General features: G+C 40.8%; 1 protein-coding gene across 1 annotated transcript in view; it reads right to left on the reverse strand.

Moving 5' to 3' along the window:
* The window catches only part of Pik3c3 (phosphatidylinositol 3-kinase catalytic subunit type 3), an 81,198-nt gene that overhangs the window by 11,579 nt on the left and 47,486 nt on the right, over positions 1-22,133 (reverse strand). The window contains exons 17-23 of the mRNA XM_055625662.1: positions 17,304-17,432; positions 16,687-16,756; positions 14,753-14,817; positions 13,824-13,908; positions 12,644-12,718; positions 3,014-3,182; positions 1,193-1,283 (exon numbers count right to left, since the gene is read on the reverse strand). Coding sequence (XP_055481637.1) covers positions 1,193-1,283; positions 3,014-3,182; positions 12,644-12,718; positions 13,824-13,908; positions 14,753-14,817; positions 16,687-16,756; positions 17,304-17,432 — 684 coding nt within the window. The remainder of the gene's footprint in view (positions 1-1,192; positions 1,284-3,013; positions 3,183-12,643; positions 12,719-13,823; positions 13,909-14,752; positions 14,818-16,686; positions 16,757-17,303; positions 17,433-22,133) is intronic.

Consider the following 22,133-nt stretch of genomic DNA (forward strand, 5'->3'; position numbering starts at 1 on the left):
ACAAAAAAGAATTTCATTGACTATTCCTGACTGAATAAAAGAAGAAATGGAAAGGCCAGAGTGCCACCTGCCTGAATAGAACAGGAATACTTTAAGAGTTTATTTATTTAAACAACTAAATAAAATACCTCCATCCAAACTCCTCTCCTAGCCTTCTAAACATGTGAAACCTCAGGAAAGGGCTGGTCTCTTTCCCGTTCGGTTGCAGCTGAACTTAGTATCCCGCAGTCTTTTGTGTTCAGTGTAGGATGTGCTGACAGCAGTTCCCTCTCAGATACCTGACCAGCTCGCTCTTGGAGAATGCCACTGTCTTTCAGACATTTTATACTTCTATGACTGAAAACGCTGCAGTCCTTCTCTGAGGTTGAACACTGACATGCGTCATTTTTTTTGCCTTTGGATACATAAAGCATTCTTCTATCAGCTCTCATCAGAAATCCTCCGCCTTTCCTCCCATTCCTGCTCAAAATCTAGTTAAGACAAGGACTTGACAGCTTTCATTTGTTATCTCTATAGCTTGTTTATAAAGGAAACAAAAGCAGAACTCAACTCTATAGTGACACCTAAATCTAAAATAGAGGGGACAGATGGTAAGACTACAGAGGACACAATTTCAGCTACACGATCGGCACTCTTAGCTCGTAAGTTCCACCTGTGCCCACCAAGTCAGCATCTTGTTGGCAATGTTAACGGAAGCATTACCATCTGAAGATAAAGAGGAGCAGTCCTCTCAGGGAGTTAGCTGTCTCTGATTCATACTACAGGTACAGACATGCATACAGATGAAACTCAACAGGATTGCCAGAGAAGACCTGAGAGTTTGACGTTTCTGAAATGTGAAGAAGAGTACACATAGGACTCTTCCTTAGAGTCTATTAATGGCCTCGGCAGTGGTTCTCAAACTGTGGGTAGGAACCCCTTTGGGGGACACATATCAGGTATCCTGCATATCAGATATTTACATTACAATTTATAACACTAGTGAAATTATAGGTAGGAAGTAGCAATGAAATTATTTTATAGGTGGTAGTCACTAAAACATGAGGAACTGTATAGGTGTCACAGCATTAGGAAGGTTGAGAACCACTGTCTACTGGCTGGAACAAAAAGAAGGCATGCACTGTTAAAGTCTTTACTCATCCTTACATATGAAATGTGGACTATGTTATATACAAAAGAAGTACAAAATTACCTTTTTTACAGTTTTATCTGGCTCAAGAGCAATATCTGGAATGTTTGCATCAACCATCAAGGAGAACAAGTTCAAAATCAGATTTGAATACCTAAAGGACAAGAAGGAAAAGGAAACCAGTGACTTAGGATGTCAGATTTCTTTGCCTTATCGAGACACTCTCCAAAGTGGTGGCAACTGTAACTTGAAGATTACTATGATCCAATGGAAAAGACAGAGTGAGTAAATACACAACTGAAGCTATTGTTTGGCTCCTGGAGTGAGCGACCTGTGGGACAATGTTATTTCCCTTCCAATCACTTAGCCATTGCTAAATGACCACCTAGGTAGACATAAGAAAGCATATATTTGTCATTTTAAAAGACAGAGCTTCAATGTTACAAAACTCTAGTTGAAGGGCTAATATATTCCTCTTTGTTCTTTATAAAGGATATGCCTTCTGAAAATGAGGGGAATGTCATTATTAAATGGAAACTCTAAAAGTTTATTCCATGGTAGGAGACCTAGAAATTGTATATGAAGACTCCAGCTTTTCCAACTGGTATATCACCCACACTGACATTATCTGGTCACTTTGTGATGTTTGTAGTTAGGACTGTGAACCTCAGGTCTATGTGAATAACTTGGATCAATGTTCTCACTCTACCTAGCTACTCTCAATGCTCCACTAGCAGTTTATAATATACAGTTTTCCATCTGCTTTTGGTGAGACAGGCTTTCCCCGGGATCACTCCAGCTATCACTCTGTACCCTCCTGCCTGCCCTCTCCTCAGGGCCTCCTGGCTCGCAACTAATCACCTCAGGACTTCTCCTCCCAAAGGTCTACAGTCCCTCCTAGGATCGACACCTTGTGAACAAAAGTTCACCACATGGTGTTTTGTGGGACAGACAAAATTGAAACATCTATCAAAGCCATATAGCTAACATTGTTCTTAATTACAACAGACTAAATACTATAGCAGGGTTCAAGGCAGGAACATCTGCTCCCACTGCTCTTATTTAAATTAGTATTAGATTAGTATTAGCTGCTCTAGAAAATAGAACAAGAGAAATAAGTACATATAAATCAAAAATAAAACTGCATTAGTAGATGACATAATACTATAATGACATGGTGAGGTTGGTGGCATAGACCCTGTAAATTGGCCACATCACTCTTCCTCATACTCTGGGAAGGGAATGCAGGCATGTCTTACAGTAGGATTTCTGCTGCACTAGGAAAATTCCCTTTGTGTAGTTAGGGAGAAAATACTGTTAAGAGACCAATGAGCCCATCGTTTTTGACTAACTGCCAGCATTCTGTTCCTACTCAAATACTCATCTCTATTTTTTTTTCCTGGTACGTCATCCAGTCTTTTTAATCAAATCATGATGAAAGAAATAAGAACAAAGTGACATTGCAAAAGAAAGGACAGATCATCCTTGTCCAAAGCAGAATGAGTCATGAGGTTTTGAAGAGACAAAAATGAAACCTCAGAATGATCCTGAACAGCATCTAAAACTGAGGTGGAGAAAGTACTACAAAAATGGCTACAGTACTGTGACTGTCCTGAAGCCAGGGCAGTGCTGCAGTGCTGCTCACCACCTCCTCCAGGGAGAAGGGATGGAGTCAAACTCCTCCTGGCTAGCCTACTCTCAGCCTCATAGTGCCAGCGTCTTAACTGGAAGGGTATGGATGTGATAATTAGAAGGAAAACAAGACTTGCTCTGATGCTGGGGTGTTCCTGTGCATAGCAGATGTGGATTCAAAGGTCTGCCAGTCAATGCTCATTTGAACGGCTGGATGCAGCATTCTGTGAGAGTCCCCGACACAGCCCTCACCTTCGCAGGTGGAGGAAAGCTGTGTAGCACTGCTTCCGGAATTCTTGGTACTGCTCACTCTGGGTGCCACCCATGCCTTCCACCATCTCCTTGTTCAGCTTCATTGGGGGAGGAAGAGGCTTTGGATCTCGGCCCAAAATATAACCAAAATCTATGTGGAAGAGTTTGCCTGGATGTGAACAAGAAACTCAGTTATTTCCACAATTATCTTTAAAAGCCAGGAAGGATTAATTAATTCATTAAAGTATTTTATACCTTCAAATATGACATTCAAAGCACAGTACAGCTCAATACTTGGAAATGAAAATAAAAAAAAAGCTTAAGATCATCCCAATTAATATTAATTTAGAATTTCATGTATAGAATTGCATAATCAAGGAACAAATGTCTAGACAACTCTGAAAAGAACCAGCAGCAGCAAAGTCAGAGGACAATTTCTTATACATTAGGCTTAGATGAACTGTTCTTTCTGTAATGGACAACCACTTCTTTGACTTTACTGTTCATTTACAAGTTGCATGAAGCAAGGACGCATTAAACTGAATTCTTAGAGCAGAGAGTTCAGACTCAGTGCTGCTAACGTCTGCCTTAGAACATCTGACAAAGCAAGCACCAACTATTGAGTGAAGGAATCAACTGGCTTAAAAAGCGAACTAAAACCCTCTCTAGGGCATCCTGCCTATTCTGTCATGACCATTATGACCTGTTTCACCTACCTTATTTTTTCCACCAAGGGTACCAGTCTTGCCTCAGTGTACTGAATTTACTGCTCATGTGTACAAAGAATGTGTGCAAACGAATTTTCCACACTGATTATTAGTTACGACGTTGGCCATGCCTTCCTGTTCGCTGCTTTTCCTGAGTGTTATCACAGTCATTTTGCATAGTGCTTTATCTATGCAGCTATCACAGTCATTGCACACTGATATACACAGTCACGGACACACTGTGCACTCCAGTGCATAAACACTGTTGCATATTGCATGTCCCATGTCTCCATGAGAGATGCAACAGTGATGGCACAGAACCTTTCTGTTTGTATACCTTGGAGTCTTTGCCACTGTGAAGAAAGGTCATTAGAATCAGGAGTCTAATCAACCAAAGCACAAAAGAAACTCACATCTGCTTGTAACCTTGCTGAATTTGCCCTAATGTCACTTTCTAAATTATAACTGACAATTACCTCAGATGTAACATCAAAAGAGAATACTGTAGCCCAATGCCTAACACATGGTAAATGCCTAAAAGGCCAGTTGCCACTATCATTATCTCTCTCTCAGACACACACACACACACACAATGTCAAGACAAACCAAAGAACAAACAAACAAAACCCTTAAGGCAGGAGTGATTAAAGTCTTAACTTGTTCTGAGAAGGAGAAAACAATTTAAAATGATAGGATTTAAGAGTAAATCAAGCCATTTAATCATGCAATAATCAGGTCTCTTCCAGTAGCTCATAAATACTTATTTTAAATAATTCAAATAACATGTAAATATTAAAGCTCTGAGCACTCAAAAATAAATCTTGAGGCTGGCAAGATGATCCACAGGTAAAGTATTTGCTGCCAGGCTGGTGATTTGAGTTTTATCACTGGGGCCCACATGGAGGAAGGGAAAAATAGATTACTTGAAAGACAAACATCTCTCAGGTGTTGGTATAGTGTTCTTATGGAATGTATACAATTTATCCTTGTTCATTCAAATGTTGATTTCTCTCCCCCACTATCAGGTTTCAATCCAGACAGGACATTGCATTGTGATGTTTATTCTAAGTGCCACCTGTCTCAAGTTTGTGTAAACATACCGCCAAATGTTCTCTGTATTGTCAATAAGACAACCAGCCAGTGCTGTGCAATGGTGAGACTAGGATGGGACATCCTTGTCTGGAGGGGAGGAGAAAAAAGCAGGTGGGAGGGCAGGAGGGCAGAGATCAGCAAGAGAGGAGTTGGAATCATGAGGAGAGATGAACTGGACCTAAGATATGACTGAAAGGAAGTATAATAAGTGAAATCTTAATGGTAGGAAACTATGCAGGCTTGGAGGTTTAGGATGGAGTAACTATTGCCCAGCACGGTGCTGTAGGTTAATTAAATAAATCCTAGTCTCTGTGTGGTGATTTCGGTATACAGCTGGTTTAGGAATAACCACCCATTAATTAAAAGATATAACAATAATATAGATTAATATTCAACAACACTCAGGACTGAAAAACCTGCTTTTAGAGGCTAGGGTTCTGTGGTAGAGTGTATGTATGCATAGATATTTAAAGACAAGACTTAAATCCATCAGTAAAACAAAACAAAAAGACACCTCTCTTTCAGAATTCCCAAATCTCTCTTCTAGTTCCCCTGTAGGCAGGATGAAACGATTTGGGAAATTTCTAAAGATTACTACTTTTGAAACAATAGGACAATCAGCTTCAAAATGAGGAATGCATTGCCTGTAGTGTTCAATGTAATAGCATGTTTCCTAATCCCTTACAATCCAAGGTCGAAAGGGAATCGTGATAAGGATTTTACAGCTTTCCTTCAGAGTGCCACCCTCTGCCTAACTGAGATGAGCAGTATCCATGCACCTGAGGGTGGAAAGATGGGAAACGCACAATATTAGCACTGCAGACAAGCCCGCTCACTCTCCTGCATCCCACAAACAGGACTCTGTTTCCAGTGTCAATTCTCCTGGGACTGGAGCAGATGGCCAACTAGCCTTGTTCAGCCAACTCTATCATTCTTGGTTTGTACTAGTAAATCTTGTCCAGTTTTCTTCATTTCCTTATAAGCTTTACTGGAATTCCAAGGTCTTCTATTTATCACTGCTTGTAAATGAATGTTATATCATTATCCTTCTTGTAGGAAAACTCTCACTGAACAAGGTTACAGCTCAATAGCAAAGAGCATGTGGCTCTAACAATGAAAGCATCGTTAAGTTTTACAACTTCAAAGAGCCATGTATTTCTTAAAGAGGCTATTAATTTTAAGAAAATTCATCCTCAGAAGTGCTAGAGGAAACTTTCTTGGAGATCTATAACCATTATAAGAAAACCCACAGATTTAAAAAGCGCACCTTTTAAAATAAAAAATTAAGAAATTCAGGAAGTGTGATCATAAATAAATCTCTCACATGAGACAAGAGGTAAACTGTGTGAAAAAACAAACCAGTGACTCACTGTAGTTATCCCCTCTATTCCTACAATATATAGTAAATGAGGATATAATTAAATGCTGTTGAGTAATGTAAGCTTATGATTCGAAGACTACTTTAGTGTAGTTCTTAAAACATATGTGGCAGAAATCTGAAAATCACAATCACTTTGTCCCACACTGCTTGACATGCCTGCTGTTTTCTCATCCTCTGAGGTTCCCTACTCTCCAAGTTTTACTCCAGAGAATCCTGTGTAATCCTGCCTCTAAGCTGCCCCTTTCTCTACTCCAGTTACTGAAGCTTCCTTTTGTATGCAACCATTCTATCATTTTCCTTTAATTCCTTTCCTGCCTATGTGACTATACCATTCTTGTTACTTTATCAGAAACAAAATGGAGCCCCAAACTACAGCACTGTAAGGAAACTCACGCTCATGTAAGCTGTGCTCCCACCACAGCTAATGTACTACACCAAGGCTTCTTACTAGATGGAATCTCATACACAGTTAAGGAAATTTGCAGTAATGGTTTTCTAACAAAGGGTAAGACATATAAATTCAAATTAGTACAGACATTCTAATTATCTGCTAATCGTTTCCCCTTCAACTTAAGATGAGCTTCTTATGAACAGGAATGAGCTTAAACTAATGAAACCATAAGTCATGAGGACAGGCACACCTGACTCCACAATCAAGTTCCACTCCAGAAAAAAGCAGCCTTATACTATACACTCCAAAAAGGACGGTTAAACACTCCACTTGTTTTGAAATATCAAAGTGTACCTTGTCTGATACATTTAATTACCATATTAAATCAATAATCAGATTAAAAGATTCCCTTAGAAGCCACCAAGCTCTTGCTAGAGCATCAATTAAAAAAGCAACAGATAAAAGGAAATATTAAATATATTGGCTAACTTAAATCCTAAATTATGAGTCCAACTAACAATATGAGCCAAAAATGGCATTCTGATCTCAGTTAGGACGTAGCTCACCTTGAGGGAAGCCCACAGTGCTGATAGCAGCGGCACACCTGTACTATGCTGCCTCCCTCAGTCGCCAGGACAAGGGTTCTACCCTCACTGTGTTCAGCAAAAGAAACACAGATGAGGTGAGCAGCCCAGAGTCATCAGAGTTTTGCTTTAGAGACAGATACCTTCACTGTTAGGTTTGCTTTTTTTCCTCAGAATTTTTAACAAAGTTAATTCCACATAAAACTAAAAAATAATATAAAAGATCAGGACAGGAGATGTTCTGAAAAACCTTTCTTTTAGGTCAACAGTTGTCCAGCATTCACTGAGCTTTCTGAGAGAAGCCTCAAACAGGTCACTCTAAAGATCTGAGACAGACACAGAGGCACCACTGGCTTCGCAGCAATGGCAGGCTGAGGACCTACAAGAAAGTTCCCGTTTAGGCAAGGTCCCTAGCATCCAATGTTCATTTCTACAGTTTTTACAATCAATATCCTAAGCAACATACAAGTTCTTCAGTCATTTTGATTACCTGTCTCGAATTTTCATAAATAAAAAAATAATAATGCTTTGCCAATTGAGTTATGATAAATTCAAGCCTCATTTGAGTCTGGTGGTGGTATACAGAGGTTTCTCCTGTTTGATGACTGATATTTGAACGCTTGGTCCCCAGTTAGTGGGAAGGATCAGGAGGTGTGGCCTTGCTGGAGGAGGTGTGCCCCTGGTGTGGAAGGCCCAGTCTCTCTCTCTCTGCCTACAGATCAAGATATAATAAGCTCTTGGCTCCCAGGCCATGCCTGCCTGTCATCATGCTCCCTGTCATAATGGTGATGGACCAACCCTCTGAAACTATAAGCAAGTCCTAAATTAAATACTTTATTTTATAAGAGTTACTCTGGTCATGGTGTTTCATGACAGCAATAGATCAGTAATTAAAGTAAGTTCTCCCATGACTTATAACCCTGATAAACTATGGTTTCATCCACAGACATGAACTCAAAATAACAAAAATTCCCCTTTCAATCTCGTGACAGTTTAATTTGCATTTTCCTGTTCTTTCTATGATGATATAATACTTCAGTAAGAAGTGAAACACCATCTCAATGCCTAAAAACAAAACAAAACCCCTGACAACTGACTACAAGGTTCAATTTTATAGTGGACACAGGGCGCCCTCTGCTGCACAACTAAGGAAACAGCTAACAAGCTAAAGGTACTCAAAGCAAGAAAGGTACTCGGTTTCCATTTCAGCACATTACCTGCACACACAGGTTTAAGTTTCCACATTAAGTGGGCCATCTTAATTCACACATGCCTAGAGTTCTCCAGCCAGTCCTTACCTAGCCCACCTGAATTTCCTGAGTGAGTTGAATCTGAAGCCTCAGGCTTCTCACATCAGGGAACTGCACAGAGATGACAGGGGACCTCTGACTATGCACAGCACAGCCCTCAAAGCAGAGGCTCACTCAGACCTCTGCTATGCTGGCAATGAGAACAAAAGCAAACAAACACTACATATCAATTGTTGAAAGACAGCAGCTACATAGGAGAACACAAAGTTCTAATTTCTCAATGTCTAATACCGTACAAGATCCATGTTCATGGCATAATGACCAAAAATAAACATGGGAAGATGATTAAAATGAGGCATTTTGCAATATCCACTTATGAAGTATATACCCTGTGTGTCTTTCTGCTTCTGGGATACCTCATTCAGGATGATTGTTTCCAGTTCCCACCATTTACCTGCAAATTTCATGATTTCCTTGTTTTTTATTGATGAGTAATATTCCATTGTGTAAATGTACCACAATTTCTGTATCCATTCCTCCATACAGGATAAACATACTATAATCTGTACACCTAAGGAAGCTAATCAAGAAGGTCTCTGGCTAAGATGCTCAATCCCTATGCAGAAAGGCAAAGAGGATGGACATTGGAGGAGGGAGAAAACAGGGAACAGAACAGGAGCCTACCACAGAGTAGGCTCTCAAAGGCTCTACCCTGCAGGGTATCAAGGTGGATGCTGAGACTCATAGCCAAACTTTGGGCAGAGTGCAGGGAATCTTATAAAAGAAGGGGGAGATAGTAAGACCTGGAGAGGACAAAAGCTCCACAAGAAGAGCAACAGAACCAAAAAATCTGGGCACAGGGGTCTTTTCTGAGACTGATACTCTAGCCAAGGACCATTCATGGAGATGGCCTGGAACCCCTGCATAGATGTAGCCCATGGCAGTTCAGTGTCCCAGCGGGTTCATAGTAATGGGGACAGGGACTGTCTCTGACAGGAACTGATTGGTCTGCTCTTTGATCACCTCCCTCTGAGCAGGGTGCAGCCTTACCAGGCCACAGAGGAAGATAATGCAGCCACTCCTGATGAGACCTGATAGACTAGGATCAGAAGGAAGGGGAGGAGGAACTCCCTTATCAGTAGACTGGGGAAGGGGTGTGGGTGGGAAAGAGGGAGGGAGAGTGGGATTGGGAGGAGAGGAGGGAGGGAGCTACAGGGGGGATACAAAGTAAATAAATTGTAATTAATAAAAATAAAAATAATTTTAAAATGAGGCATTTTAAAATAAAAGAACTGAAATATACTTCCTGCTGTGAACCAACAATCAAAACTCACTTTGTTAAGACTCAGCTATGACACTATTTATAGATAATATAACTAAACAGAATTTTAAAAGCACTTCTCTGGTATTATTTTTTAATTTTATTTATTTTGAGACAGGATCTCACTGTACAGCAGGCTGGTTTGGAGCTTACTCCACTATTCAGCTTGCCTGGCCTCATCTTATATCCTTCCCAGTGCTGGAAGCATGGTGTAAGTAATCACAGCCAGCTAGACATGTTTGCACATCTATATGCATAAATGTACACATACATATATACATATATACAGACACACAATAAACATACACATTTCCCTGAGACAGAGGTTGTCTGTGTAGCCCTGGCTGTCCTGGACTGGCTTTGTAGACTACTGGCCTCAAACTCACATATCTGCCTGCCTCTACCTCCCCAAATGCTGGGATTACAGGTGTGTGCCACTGTACTTGGCTATATTTATGAATTAATTAATTTCTCTAAAAAAGACTTAAAATGCTTACTACAGAAAGTAAATGGATAAAATAATTACTGGGCAGGTGCAAAAAAAAAAAAAAAAAGGAAAAAGAACAAGCCTGATCTTTAGAAAAAGAATGTTTTTCATTTATATTTCATGGAAGTCTGGCATCTAAACACAAACTTGAAGCACCCTCTGGTGGAGACTGATATAGGCTTAAAACTGTAAAAATTCACAATCTGATTCCTAGACATCTGAAACATTGGGGGCAAAAACATATTAAAAAAACAAACAAACAAAAAACCAAAGCAAACCAAACCAAAAATCAGGCGACTATCCTGTCCAAATTAACACACACCACAAAGATCACCTCCCACCATACAACAGAAGGTGAATTATATTACTAAAAATTGCTATTCTATTTTATGTTAAGTGTTATTCTGAGTTTTCTTCTACGCGTTTCATGACTATTTTTTATTATTTAAATAATAAAAAGGCTCTCATACAATGTTTTGATCATATTCTTTTCCCTCCCATGTCTTTTTCCCCCCTTACCTTTCTACCTACCCAATTCCTGCTTTCCTCTCTCACCTCCCAAAAATTCAGAAAAACAACAAAAAACATGAAAATCAAGAGACCAAAAAAGAAAAATCAGTTAAGACAAAAAATACCAAAACAAAAAACACATAAAAACAAAAAACTCACAGAGACAAGCAGCACGTAATGTGGTATATGCACAACTAACTGGCTTGCCTTGCACATGGCTGTAAGCCAGAGGAGCCGGGAGTCACTGGAGTTCTGGAAGAAAGCTAAAGAAGAGATGCAAGAGAATGTCTTCAAAGGAGAATGCTCTCACACACATCATGCCAGTTTATATGCCTCATTCTGCTAAAATGTTAAACTGGCCAGAACCTCTGCGACAACCAGTCAGTATTCCTTTGGGTGTGTCTACTGAACGGTCTGGTCCTGATAGAAACATGATATCCTAAACACAAACTAATCACAAACAAACTTCACATAAAATAATTCAAAATGAATACATGAAATTCTATCATAGTAGGTGAGTTACCGGGGTTAGCACATTAATAATTGTTGAGACTACATTCAACTCTTATTTTATATTCTGGCTATCATAATTGGAGGAATGCTAAAAGACAGAAAAATGTCTTCATATGAGAAGATGGCTATAAAGAGTAATTTGAAAACCTACTTTTTATAAAAACCTAAGGAGATTTCAATTATTTAGTTCAAAGAAAGAACTACGAGAAGAGCAGAGATGATTAACTAGCCATTACTCTAACCCTGCATGCTGCATGTCTAGGTAAGTGCCGCCTGCAGCTCGGGAGGCATGCTGCTAACAGAGGCCCTGCTTTCACAGCCTTGCACCCTGACTGGAGATGATTGATGAGGAGTCAGTAAGGCATCTAGCAGGTACTTAAATACCTGTTGGAATAAATAAACACCTTCAACCAACATAAAGACAAAATGAAGTAATGAGTATAGAGTGACAGAGGTCAGGGCACATGTCAGACAATTGCTGGTTTGCCAAGAACATCGTAATTCAGCTCAGACAATAACCAAAGTTCGCTCTGCAAAGATCTGAGCAAAAAACTTTCCAGAAAGGCAACAGGGTTCTTGCCTGAGGCAGCAGTGATGTGGCATGCAGACTGAAGATTGGGCGTGGGAGATTTTATGTTGGTGGCTTCAATAAGGGACATGGAAAATGCAGAATTGCCATGTTACTGGTGGGTCCTAGAGCTGAGGAACAGACTTACTAATGAGGGAGAAGGGTGAGGAGAGGGCAGGATTGACATTAGTGGGCCTCTGGGGTTGGGCCGTAACCTGCTGAAATGGGAATGAAGGGGAGAAGCAGGGCCACAGGGTGGTGTCACAGAGAAGAGCTGGTATAGGTGGCTATTCCAAGCTGAAGGGATAGAATGGAGTGACAGCTGGAGCTGCAGGTTTAGAAACCGTATTTAGAGATCTGGAGCTAAGGTCAGGATGGAATCCTGGAATCCCAGAGAAAGCTCTGAGAACAGATAAAACAAACAAATGGGTTAATAAGTTAGCAGAAAGAATGGAGAAAGGAATGATTATTTCTTGTACTCCATAAGGAAAGAAAACCACCAGAGAGCTGCTACAGTGAGGAAATCCGTGGTAATGGGAGAAGGAGCACTTTAGCTAGAGATGTGCAGTAAGAGTCTGGCTGCCTACACAGAGGCTCAGCACACAGAACGGGGTGAGAGGGTCACTCGCAGGCCCCTGCTCTTGCTCAGGCTGTGCTTCTCCCTAAGTGTCCTTCCAGTGCCCCATTTTAAGGAGCTTTAGAGGAAACTCAAGCCAGAGAGGCTGAGAAGTTCGAGGCCCTTTCCATGTAGGCCTAATAACTTCATTCGGCTCCTGAAAAATCACCATAGACAAAAATGCATCTTCTAATATTACTGATTTGTTACCTGTCTTTGTTAACAGAAGGTTATCCAGGTGCCGGTCTCCAACTCCAAGGATGTACGTAATCACACAGTATCCAGCTGGAAAACAGTGAAAGTTGGGAATGACACACCCAGCACTTAGGTTACACACTGCACTGACCATAAAAGTAATCGGTGCTATTTTAATTTCCACGTGGTTTTTAATGTCTCCAATTTCCCCACTAGCTTAAGTAAGCTGTGGCCTCCTCCTGCTCGAAAAATCAAGAATTTCTGTCAGCAGAAAGAAGACAAAGTAGCAGGCTATATTTCTTAAACCTATCATCCTTCCCTCTGGGTAAACTTTAAAGTAAACAGTCAGTTATATTCTCAACACTAGAGAAATTAGTGTTTGCAACAATAAATCTTGAAGAATTTTTGTCAAATTATCAGTTTTTATGTAACATAAGCTAAATTAAGCTTCACAAACCTTAACTGAAATACTCATTTAGCAATTGACATTTGAAATTGATATGCCAAAGGTCACTATCTAAATAAATATGTATGTGATAAACTCTCAAGCATCCCATAATCCATAACTAACTTATTTTACCAAGGTTCTAGCCCTAGTTTCCTGTCTTTTTAATCCCTCCTTTAAAAATGCCATTATAAAATAATGCCTTAAAGAAATGGAAACTAGTTCATATGTATATCAGCTGCAGGGTGGCTGGCACACACGACAGGAAATAAAGAAACTCAAAATATGGTCCTATGTCCTTCCGGTTCTTCCGGGAACAAATAACTTCAAAGGCCATGAGAATCATTTTCCAAACAGAACTGTTAGTTCTGCTTAGCATTAATAAGAGTAATTATTTCTGAATGAAGTCTTCCCCATACTGTACTTAATGATAAAGTTTCAAAACAAGGAGACTTCAGCAGGAATTAATAGGCCACAACAGGATAAGTGAACTGAGTGAGGGAAGCTCATTTATATGTTGCCCCCATTATCATTTCAAAATACCATGGATTTCTTTTACAACTTACACATTTTACTTTTTTTCGTATAAAACATTTAGAACTTCACATTGTAATTATGAATCAGTACAGCATTGTCATGACCAGGTTTTCTTCACTCAGATGTACCCACAGAAAACCAGCAGCCTGAAACACTTACCACAGCTTTTGACATAAGTGTACCCACAGAAAACCAGCAGCCTGAAACACTTACCACAGCTTTTGACATAAGTGTCCATGACCTCTGCACTGATGCCATTAGGTCCAGTCTCGCTTGGGGCATGTTTCCTGAAAAAGTTCTGGAAAAACAAACAACACACTTAAGTTAGGCATCATGAGTAATGGCCAAGTGTCTTATCTAAAATGGAGTCAGAAGACAGTCTGAGGCTGTGTAAATAAACCACAATACATCTTGTTACAAGAGCCTGGAGACCTTTGGGTTACTTCTTCCCATTAACAGGTTGACCCACCCCTCTACAGTGTGAGTCTTAAACACACAACAACCCGGAAATTCAGCAGCACACTTAAGTCAGAGGCTTCTGTTCCAGCTTCCTGATGCCTCTTGAACGTGAGGAAGGATCTGTATCTAGAATATATGAGGGACTCCTATACATTGATCAAAACACAAATGGCCCAAGAGGTGCATGTTTGGACAAAAAGGCATACTCTGTGTATGTTGTTTATTTTAATTTTTATTTCTTGTTTCTTTGTGGGGTGGAGAGGTTGCAAAGGCAGAGTGCAGATATGAAAGGACGAGGAGATGAGCGGACTGGGATGCATGATGTGAAATTTATAAACAAAATCAATAAAAAGTTTTAAGAAAGGTTTTGATTGATGGCTAAATAAATTTCAGTATTTCTGTATTTTGAAGCAGAATGCAACTATAAGCTTTAGTTTGTATGTTGTGTGTGGGTGAGAGTCTTATTTTACGTATTTATAGACTCTAAATCCTGATTATGCACCATATACAGTTCAAAGGCTTGAGCATCTGAATGATTGACGGCATAACTTCCAACTAGAAATAATTCTCATTTCTAAAGAAAACAAAGGCTGCAGCAAAAAGAGTAAGCATAAAATCAAAAAGACTTTGATTTTAACAGTCGTTCTTCATCAGCCGTAAGGAGTTCACAACGACATGGTTACCTGAATGCTTCCCTCTGTGTCAAGAACTTCAGCGACAGGAACTGACTGGATGAACTGCATGAAACCTATGGGCAGAAGACATTAAGTGCATTGAGTTCCACACTGGGCATACCCAGGCGCCCATTAGAAAGGGTTGGCATACTGCACTCCACCTGGGCTCCTTACCCAGAGGAAGCCAGGGCTCTGGTGGGCATCCTTCCCCTTAGCAGACATATACTTCTCTTCCCAGAGGAAGAAGATCTGTGGCCACAGTGCTAACTTTATGCTGGTCACAGAACCACCATGCAACTCTTTTTAAATAATTAGTGGATTTATTTGTATGCTTCCCTAGTAGAACTTCTATCAGCACAAAGAACACAAAGTAGCAGGCTATATTTCTCAAACCTATCATCCTTCCCTCCGGGTAAACTAAGTAAACATCAGTACAGATTTAAAAATCACTCTGTCCACTCACTCCTCCTATCGTCTCCTGAAACTGAAAATGGGATGTGCAAACTGCTTAGTCTACAAAAGAAACTGGAAGGGAACAGTATGCAAAACAATGAGAATAAGAAGAGGGCTGGTCAACCTGGTACAGGAAGCGCATAAAACAGCAAACATAAAAAAAAATCCAAGTGAACGAGGCAGCATTTCAGGATTCACCAAACATGATGTGGATTTAGTGGCCCTGATATACTAACAACTTATGGGCAAAGAGTATCTCTGCAGAGGACAAATATGGAAAAAACCTAGGGTCATTCACTTCAACAGCATTTATTAGTTTATTAGTTTTCTACCATGTAGTATAAGCTACACACGTTAAAAAAAAGATGCTTATCCCCAACTATAAAGCTTAAAGCTCAAGTCTTTCTGAAATAAACATCATAAACAAGATGGCACAATGAGATCTAAGTTACACAGGAATCAAAGGCCACCAGGCAATTGGCCATGTTTTTAAGAAGCAGGGCATTATAGGAAAGGAAGAGTCGGATACTGAACACAGCTCTGGGACTGAAAGAGCATTAGAGAAACCCAAGGGATCTACTATACCCAAAGCTGACAAAAGTGGGGACAGTAGCAAAGTGATGGCTGGACACAGGTATGGCGGCCTGTCAGCGTGTCACAACTCTGTTAGGTGGCCTCCTCTTTGTCCCAAGAGCAAATAAAAGCTAGAAATAAACTGATGCAGAAAAACAAAAAGGCACAAAAAAGCACAACTGTACTTTCAGGAAGATCATCCTGAGGAGGAAATGAAAGGAGAATGATAGAATAAAAAAGACATGGGAGCAGAAATGGAGAAGAAAAACACACAGGAAGTGTGGATATATATAATTCACAAGGAGCGTCAGCCAAACGGCCTCAAGTTATTCAATACCACAAAGACTTACAGGTGTGCTCTGTCCGTGCACAAAGGTGTACATACACATACATGTGTACACGCATATGTGTGTACATCTGCATACACGTGTACACGCTGTAAAATGTAGCAGACAATGCCTTGCTGAGTGGCTTTTGTAAGCATGTGGTTCAAAGTCTTTCTGGACCACAGAGCGGCCCCAGGGGCAATGCAGCTGTGAGGGAATACTGTGAACTACAGCCAATCAGAAGACAGGGAAGTGTGTTATTCAGATGTGGATGTGAAAGCACCTTCCAAATATGCCACTCTACCTCTGGGAATAGTACAAATAGAAAGTGAAGGAGAATTAGGGAAGCGAAGAGGTGGGAAATGAAAAACAGGAAAGACGGAAGAAATGAGAGAAAGAGGAAAAGGACACAGAACAGAGCGGGGGTAAAAGGTGAGGACAGAAGGGAGGGAGAGAGGAAGATGGAAAGAACAACCCAACACCATGAATATGCTAATTCATGCTCTAACTTCCCAAGGATTTTCAGTTTACAAAGGAAGAGTGTACTGACCGGACACTGAAGAAAAGGATCACGATGAAATGTGAACTCACCGTGTTTTGTACTAGTGGCTAAGACCTTGTACGGTGTCAATTTCAAATCCAGATTTTCTTTCCGTAACAGCTTTTCATTGAAAGAGGAAACACATAAAGTGAATATAAGGACCACCGAAAGCAGGCTCATGCCACAAATCACTGCACAATCATGCAATAAAGACACAGGAGGTGATCTTAAGGGTAACATGTTAACTCTTAGTGTCAAAATGAACCCATCTGTTTGGGTAATAAGATACCTTTCCACCTATTTTAATTATGTCATACACTGCCAATAATAAATAGCACAATTCCTAGTGGTTCACGCTGACCTTCTGGGGACAGAAACAAAGACAAAGGGGAACTCTAAAAGCTGGGGACTGGGATGACATTTAGCAAATATCTAACTCATTAGATAACTAAATCTGACACCACGAGAACTTTGGGGGGAAAATACGCAACATGTGCAACCCCACTTGCCGTAAGAACCACTTTGAAGTGACGAAAATAAGCTTGACTGCTGAACATTGGAGCTTTGCAAATAAATGACATATATGCTTGTGTCTGTGAACATGGACATGACAATCAGTAGTTTCTAAATTGAGGCAATGTTCCTGCCAACACAGACTCATGTTCACCTTGTCCATGAGGGAGATGATCTGAAGAATGAGCTGATCTTGACGCAAGTCGTCTCCATGCTTGAAAATAACTGGGTATTTGCCTCCGTCTTCTGTCTTAAAGAACAGCTGAGCAGGCATAAGAGCACTCTGCAAAAGAAAGATAGTGCCTGAAAACTTGAATGGCAATTAATAAATGAAGATCTACTACATACAGAAGGAAATGCTGCCACTCAGCGACCCAGAGGGATGCACAGGACCTTAAGAAATGAACTGCTGTCAGAAAGAAATGCAGTGTGCCATGCGAGGAACTACAAGCCAGGCAGGCAACAGACTGTGTGGTAGAAAAATGTTTTAAAATCAGACCAGAATGGTCAGGAATGCAATGCTGCCAGGGAGCAACAAAGTGACCCATGGAGATTCTTTAAGCTGTTTCCTGCTCTGTAAGTCAAGGTTACCCCTCTACTAAAATTCTAGGTAATCTTCAGGCCCAAGCCTGATATCTCTAGTGCCTGATGCAGAGCTGACTCTGCAGTCATGTTCCCTGTGTTGCTTTGGTGTTAGTGACCTACCGACATTCAAAAATTGGCAAGATCAAAGAAAAAGTGTTTTTTACTGGAAATTCTAAATCACTAATTCTGCATCTTTGGGGCTCAAAATCACTTGTAAGTTAAGATTGAAAATATATGTGAACCTTATTTCTGAAACACTTACTTACTTTCCTCCAGAATTTTGTTAGTTACGCAAAACCTCTAGGTTAGGTTAATTATATGCTTAAATCAATGTGAATCAAACCTTAAATGGGAGAATCATACCGCACATAAAATGCATTCCAAGACACCACAGTGAAGACAACTGGTCAAGGGACTACTCTGAGAGGGACTAGGGACTACTGATCTTCATTACTAAGAGAAATACACATATATTTATTATATATATATTTAAGAGATATATAAAAATATGGAGAGATTTATAACACTCCAAATAAATGAGTTCAATATAATATATGAGGCATACAATCCAAATACATTAGAAAAGGCTGAAATAATAACAAAGGAAGCAAAGAGAGAAGAGTCGAGTGAACAAGCGAACAGCAATAAGCCATGGACACACAGCTCTTAAAGAAAACCCAACTTTCTTAAAGAAAACCCAACTTCTCTGGTGTATGCTTGAAAACCACTTACAAATAAAACGGGGTAAGTCACCAAAACAAAACAACAAATACCACCACAACCAAACTACTTCTGAGAAGCTCTATAACACTGAAGCACTGCTGGACTGACAATCCAAGCTTCAAACCACCTTCGTTTGGAGTATCCTGTCACCAGCACTGCGGAAATGTCTTTGTAAATTGTCTTCTAGTCACTTCACAACAGCTAGAGAAAAGAGCCCAGAACCACCTTCCAGAGGAGTGACTCGGCAGACTACGGGCAGAGGGACCTCCATGGTGCTCTTCATACGCTGATGAAAACACACTGCACACTTGGAACCCACCCCAGAACCTGAGGTGGTCTACACTCTACCAAAACGCAGCTTTCGCTACCAGGACGAGGTCTACAAATTACTCTATAATCTTGGGGAAATAAGTCCTTACCCTTTTCAGCTGCAAGAATTTTATAAAAATGTAAGAATCCTATTCACCTTGCAACTAGAAGCAAAAATCCCAATGCATGCATACCACAGACCCAGTCTTAGAAATATAATCATCGCTACCTGGATCCAGGGCATCAATGACCCAAATGATTTGAAGTAGCTGAGAGTTAATCTAACAGTCACTAATAATAGTAACAAATAACTACCTCAGATCACTATGCCTAAGCTCCAACTCATATTTTTCAAGAACATATAAGAACAAATGGGGAAGGGAAAATTAACAAGATTGGATGTTTTAATCAGAAAGATTTCCTCTGACATTCTATTGGCATTACTCTGTGCATGGCAGACAATATAAAAGTATTCTGTAACCAAGGAGAACATGTGTCTGGAATCCAGACATGAATCAACTGTGGCACACAAATACTACAGCTCATTTTGAAGCTCCTGTTTTGCCTTAGGTGGACTCTTGTACCTTGACTGAGAGAAATCCCAATAGCTTTCTAACTCATTGCTCCTGACTGGTTCTTAGAAAAAGGGGATACCAGGTTTTGGTTTATTCCAAATGAATGCAGGTCACACACTTAAAGACTATTCATGTATCATGCTTCTATATTTTCACCCCCTACCAGAATGTAAGAATAAAGCTATGTGTGCACTGTACCAGTATTTTCCAAATGTAGGCTATACAATCAATATTTTTAAGTTGCAGATTGTAAATTGTTAATGAATTTCAAAACCAATTAAATGAGATGGGAGAAATATTTAAAATTTAAGGCACTCTGAAGGCTACTGCTGTAGGTTACTAACAGAGCCCCTGCCCACCATGCTGCCTAGAACCTGGTGGGAGAGTGCACAGGTAAGAGACTCAAATGTCAAGGCCACTTCTAGGCAACAAAATGAAACTCATACTTAAATAAACAAAACAAAAAACAAACAAATAAAAAAAAAAAAAACAAGGGAAGAAAGAAACAGGATAAAAACTCTTAGAGCAATTTAAGAACATTTTAAAACAAGAGATGCTACCAGTATGGCTATGTGTGTGCTGAAGCTCTTGTGCAGCTGTGTGAGCACAGACCCTGTTCTGACACAGATGATCTCTTCTACCATGTTCCAGGATCTAGGAGCCCTTCCTTAGCTAACCCAAAAGTATGCCAGGGAGTTTATGTCTGTGTACTCCTAGAATCACAGAACTTTAACCATGGTGTTTCTCCCAGATCATCCTGCATGATGCCTGATTAGCCTGATTCAATTTCTACTTGTACAGTCTATAGCCAGTAAAAAGAACATTTGGCACACTGCTTAAGAATAAAGAGAACTACTTGTATCAGTCAGGGGCAGAGCAGATGGGAGTCCTTTGTTCATCCTAGCTTGATGCCTGGCTTGGGGGCCAAAGTAGTTCTATACCTAGGACATACAAAAATCAAATCAAATCAAATCCAGGCACTGAAGAGTAGCACAGGAGGAGAAAGACAGAGACCTGTGTTCTGCCATGCCACACAGTAAGGACAGAGAAAGGTGCTTAGACTTGCCCTCCACTCCATGGCACAGGCAGGCCACAGATACACAGAGTCCCAAAACACAGTGTGGAAGGAGGACCGTCATGCCACCCACAGACCTGCCCTCCAGCAGACTGCACAGACCGGAAAAATAGCTCAATAGTAAGGAACACTTGTTGCTTTTCACAGAGGTGTCCTTGCCCATGGTTTCTCTTCTCTCTGTAGGTACTCTGTCCTCCTGCCTCACCCTCTCCCCAGGTCTGATCACCACCCCCATTTTTCTCGGCAGGCGCTCTCTCTCCTACCTTGTTCCCTCTCTTCAACCATTTCTGCTGTCTATTCTATTTCCCCTTCTGAGGGAGATTTAAGCATCCTCCCTTGGGTCCCCCTTAGGGCGGAGACACCTCTGTGACATACTAGAGACCTAAGATTGGGTAGGCTTCTGGGAGAATATGGGGGTGACTCTAGTTCAGACTTCTAGTAGCAGGGGCCATGGAGACTGAAGAGACTACCCTCTCACTCAACAGGGCTCCTAGTGGAGGGAGAGGAATACCAACCCACCCATAAAACCAATATGTGAAGGGACAAACAGAGCTGAGATTGAGGGAATGCCCAACCAATGCCTTGCCCAACCTGAGACCCACCCTATGGAAAAGAGCCAACCCCTGACAGTTTTAATGATATTCTTCTGTATTCTCAGACAGGAGCCTAACATCTGTCCTCTGAAAGGCTCCATCCAGCAACACAATTGCTGTTTCTATCCATTACTGGATAGACTTACAGTCAAACATTGGGTGAAGCATAAGGCATCTTAAAGAAAAGTGGAGGCAAGGACAGAAGGGCCTGGAGGTGCTAGGAGCTCCATAGGAAGACCAACAGAGCCAAATATCCAGGACCCAGAGGGGCTTGGGAGACTGAAGCACCCAATTAAGGACCATGCATGGGTTTGACCTAGGCCTCCTACACACATGTAGCTGATGGGCAGCTTGGACTTCATGTGAGTCTCCTAGTAAAGGGAGGAGGCGCTGTCTCTGACATGGACTCTATTGCCTGCTTTTTGATCACTTCCCCCTGGGGCTGCCTCATCAGACCACAGGGGAAGAGGATCCACTCAGTCCTGATGCAACTTGATGAGCTACAATGGAATGCTTGCTGAGGGGCGCTCCACTCCCTATTTCTGAGAAATAGGGGAGTGGGGAGGGAAGATGAGGAAAAGAGGGTGGGACTGGGAAGAAAGGAGGGAGAGGTCTACAACTGGGATGTGTTGGTATAATGTTCTTTTGGAATGTATACAATTTACCCTTGTTCATTCAAATGTTGACTTCTCTACCCCACTATCTGGTTTCAATCCTGAAATTGTATTGTGATGTTTATTCTAAGCACTACCTGTCTCAAGTTTGTGTAAACATGCCACTATTTGTCCTCTCTATTGTCAATTAAAACAACCAGCCCCAATGCTGTGCAATGGAGAGGATAGGGTGGGAAATCCTGGACAGAGAGAGGAAAAGGAAGCCAGTGGGGGAAAGAGAAGAGCAGAGAATCCGCAGGAGAGGTCTTGGAACTACGTGGAGAGATGGACCAGACACAAGATATGACTAAAATCAAGTATAATGGATGAATCTGAACAGTAGGAAACTATGTGGGCTTGGAGGCTTAGGATGGAATAACTATTGCCCAGCATTGTGCTCTAGGTTAATTAAATAAACCCAGTCTCTGTGTGGTGATTTGGGTATACAACTTGTTTAGGACTAACTGCTGC

The sequence above is a fragment of the Psammomys obesus genome, unplaced genomic scaffold (genome assembly GCF_907164565.1).
Source record: "Psammomys obesus unplaced genomic scaffold, mPsaObe1.curated_primary_1811, whole genome shotgun sequence".
NCBI lineage: Eukaryota > Metazoa > Chordata > Mammalia > Rodentia > Muridae > Psammomys > Psammomys obesus.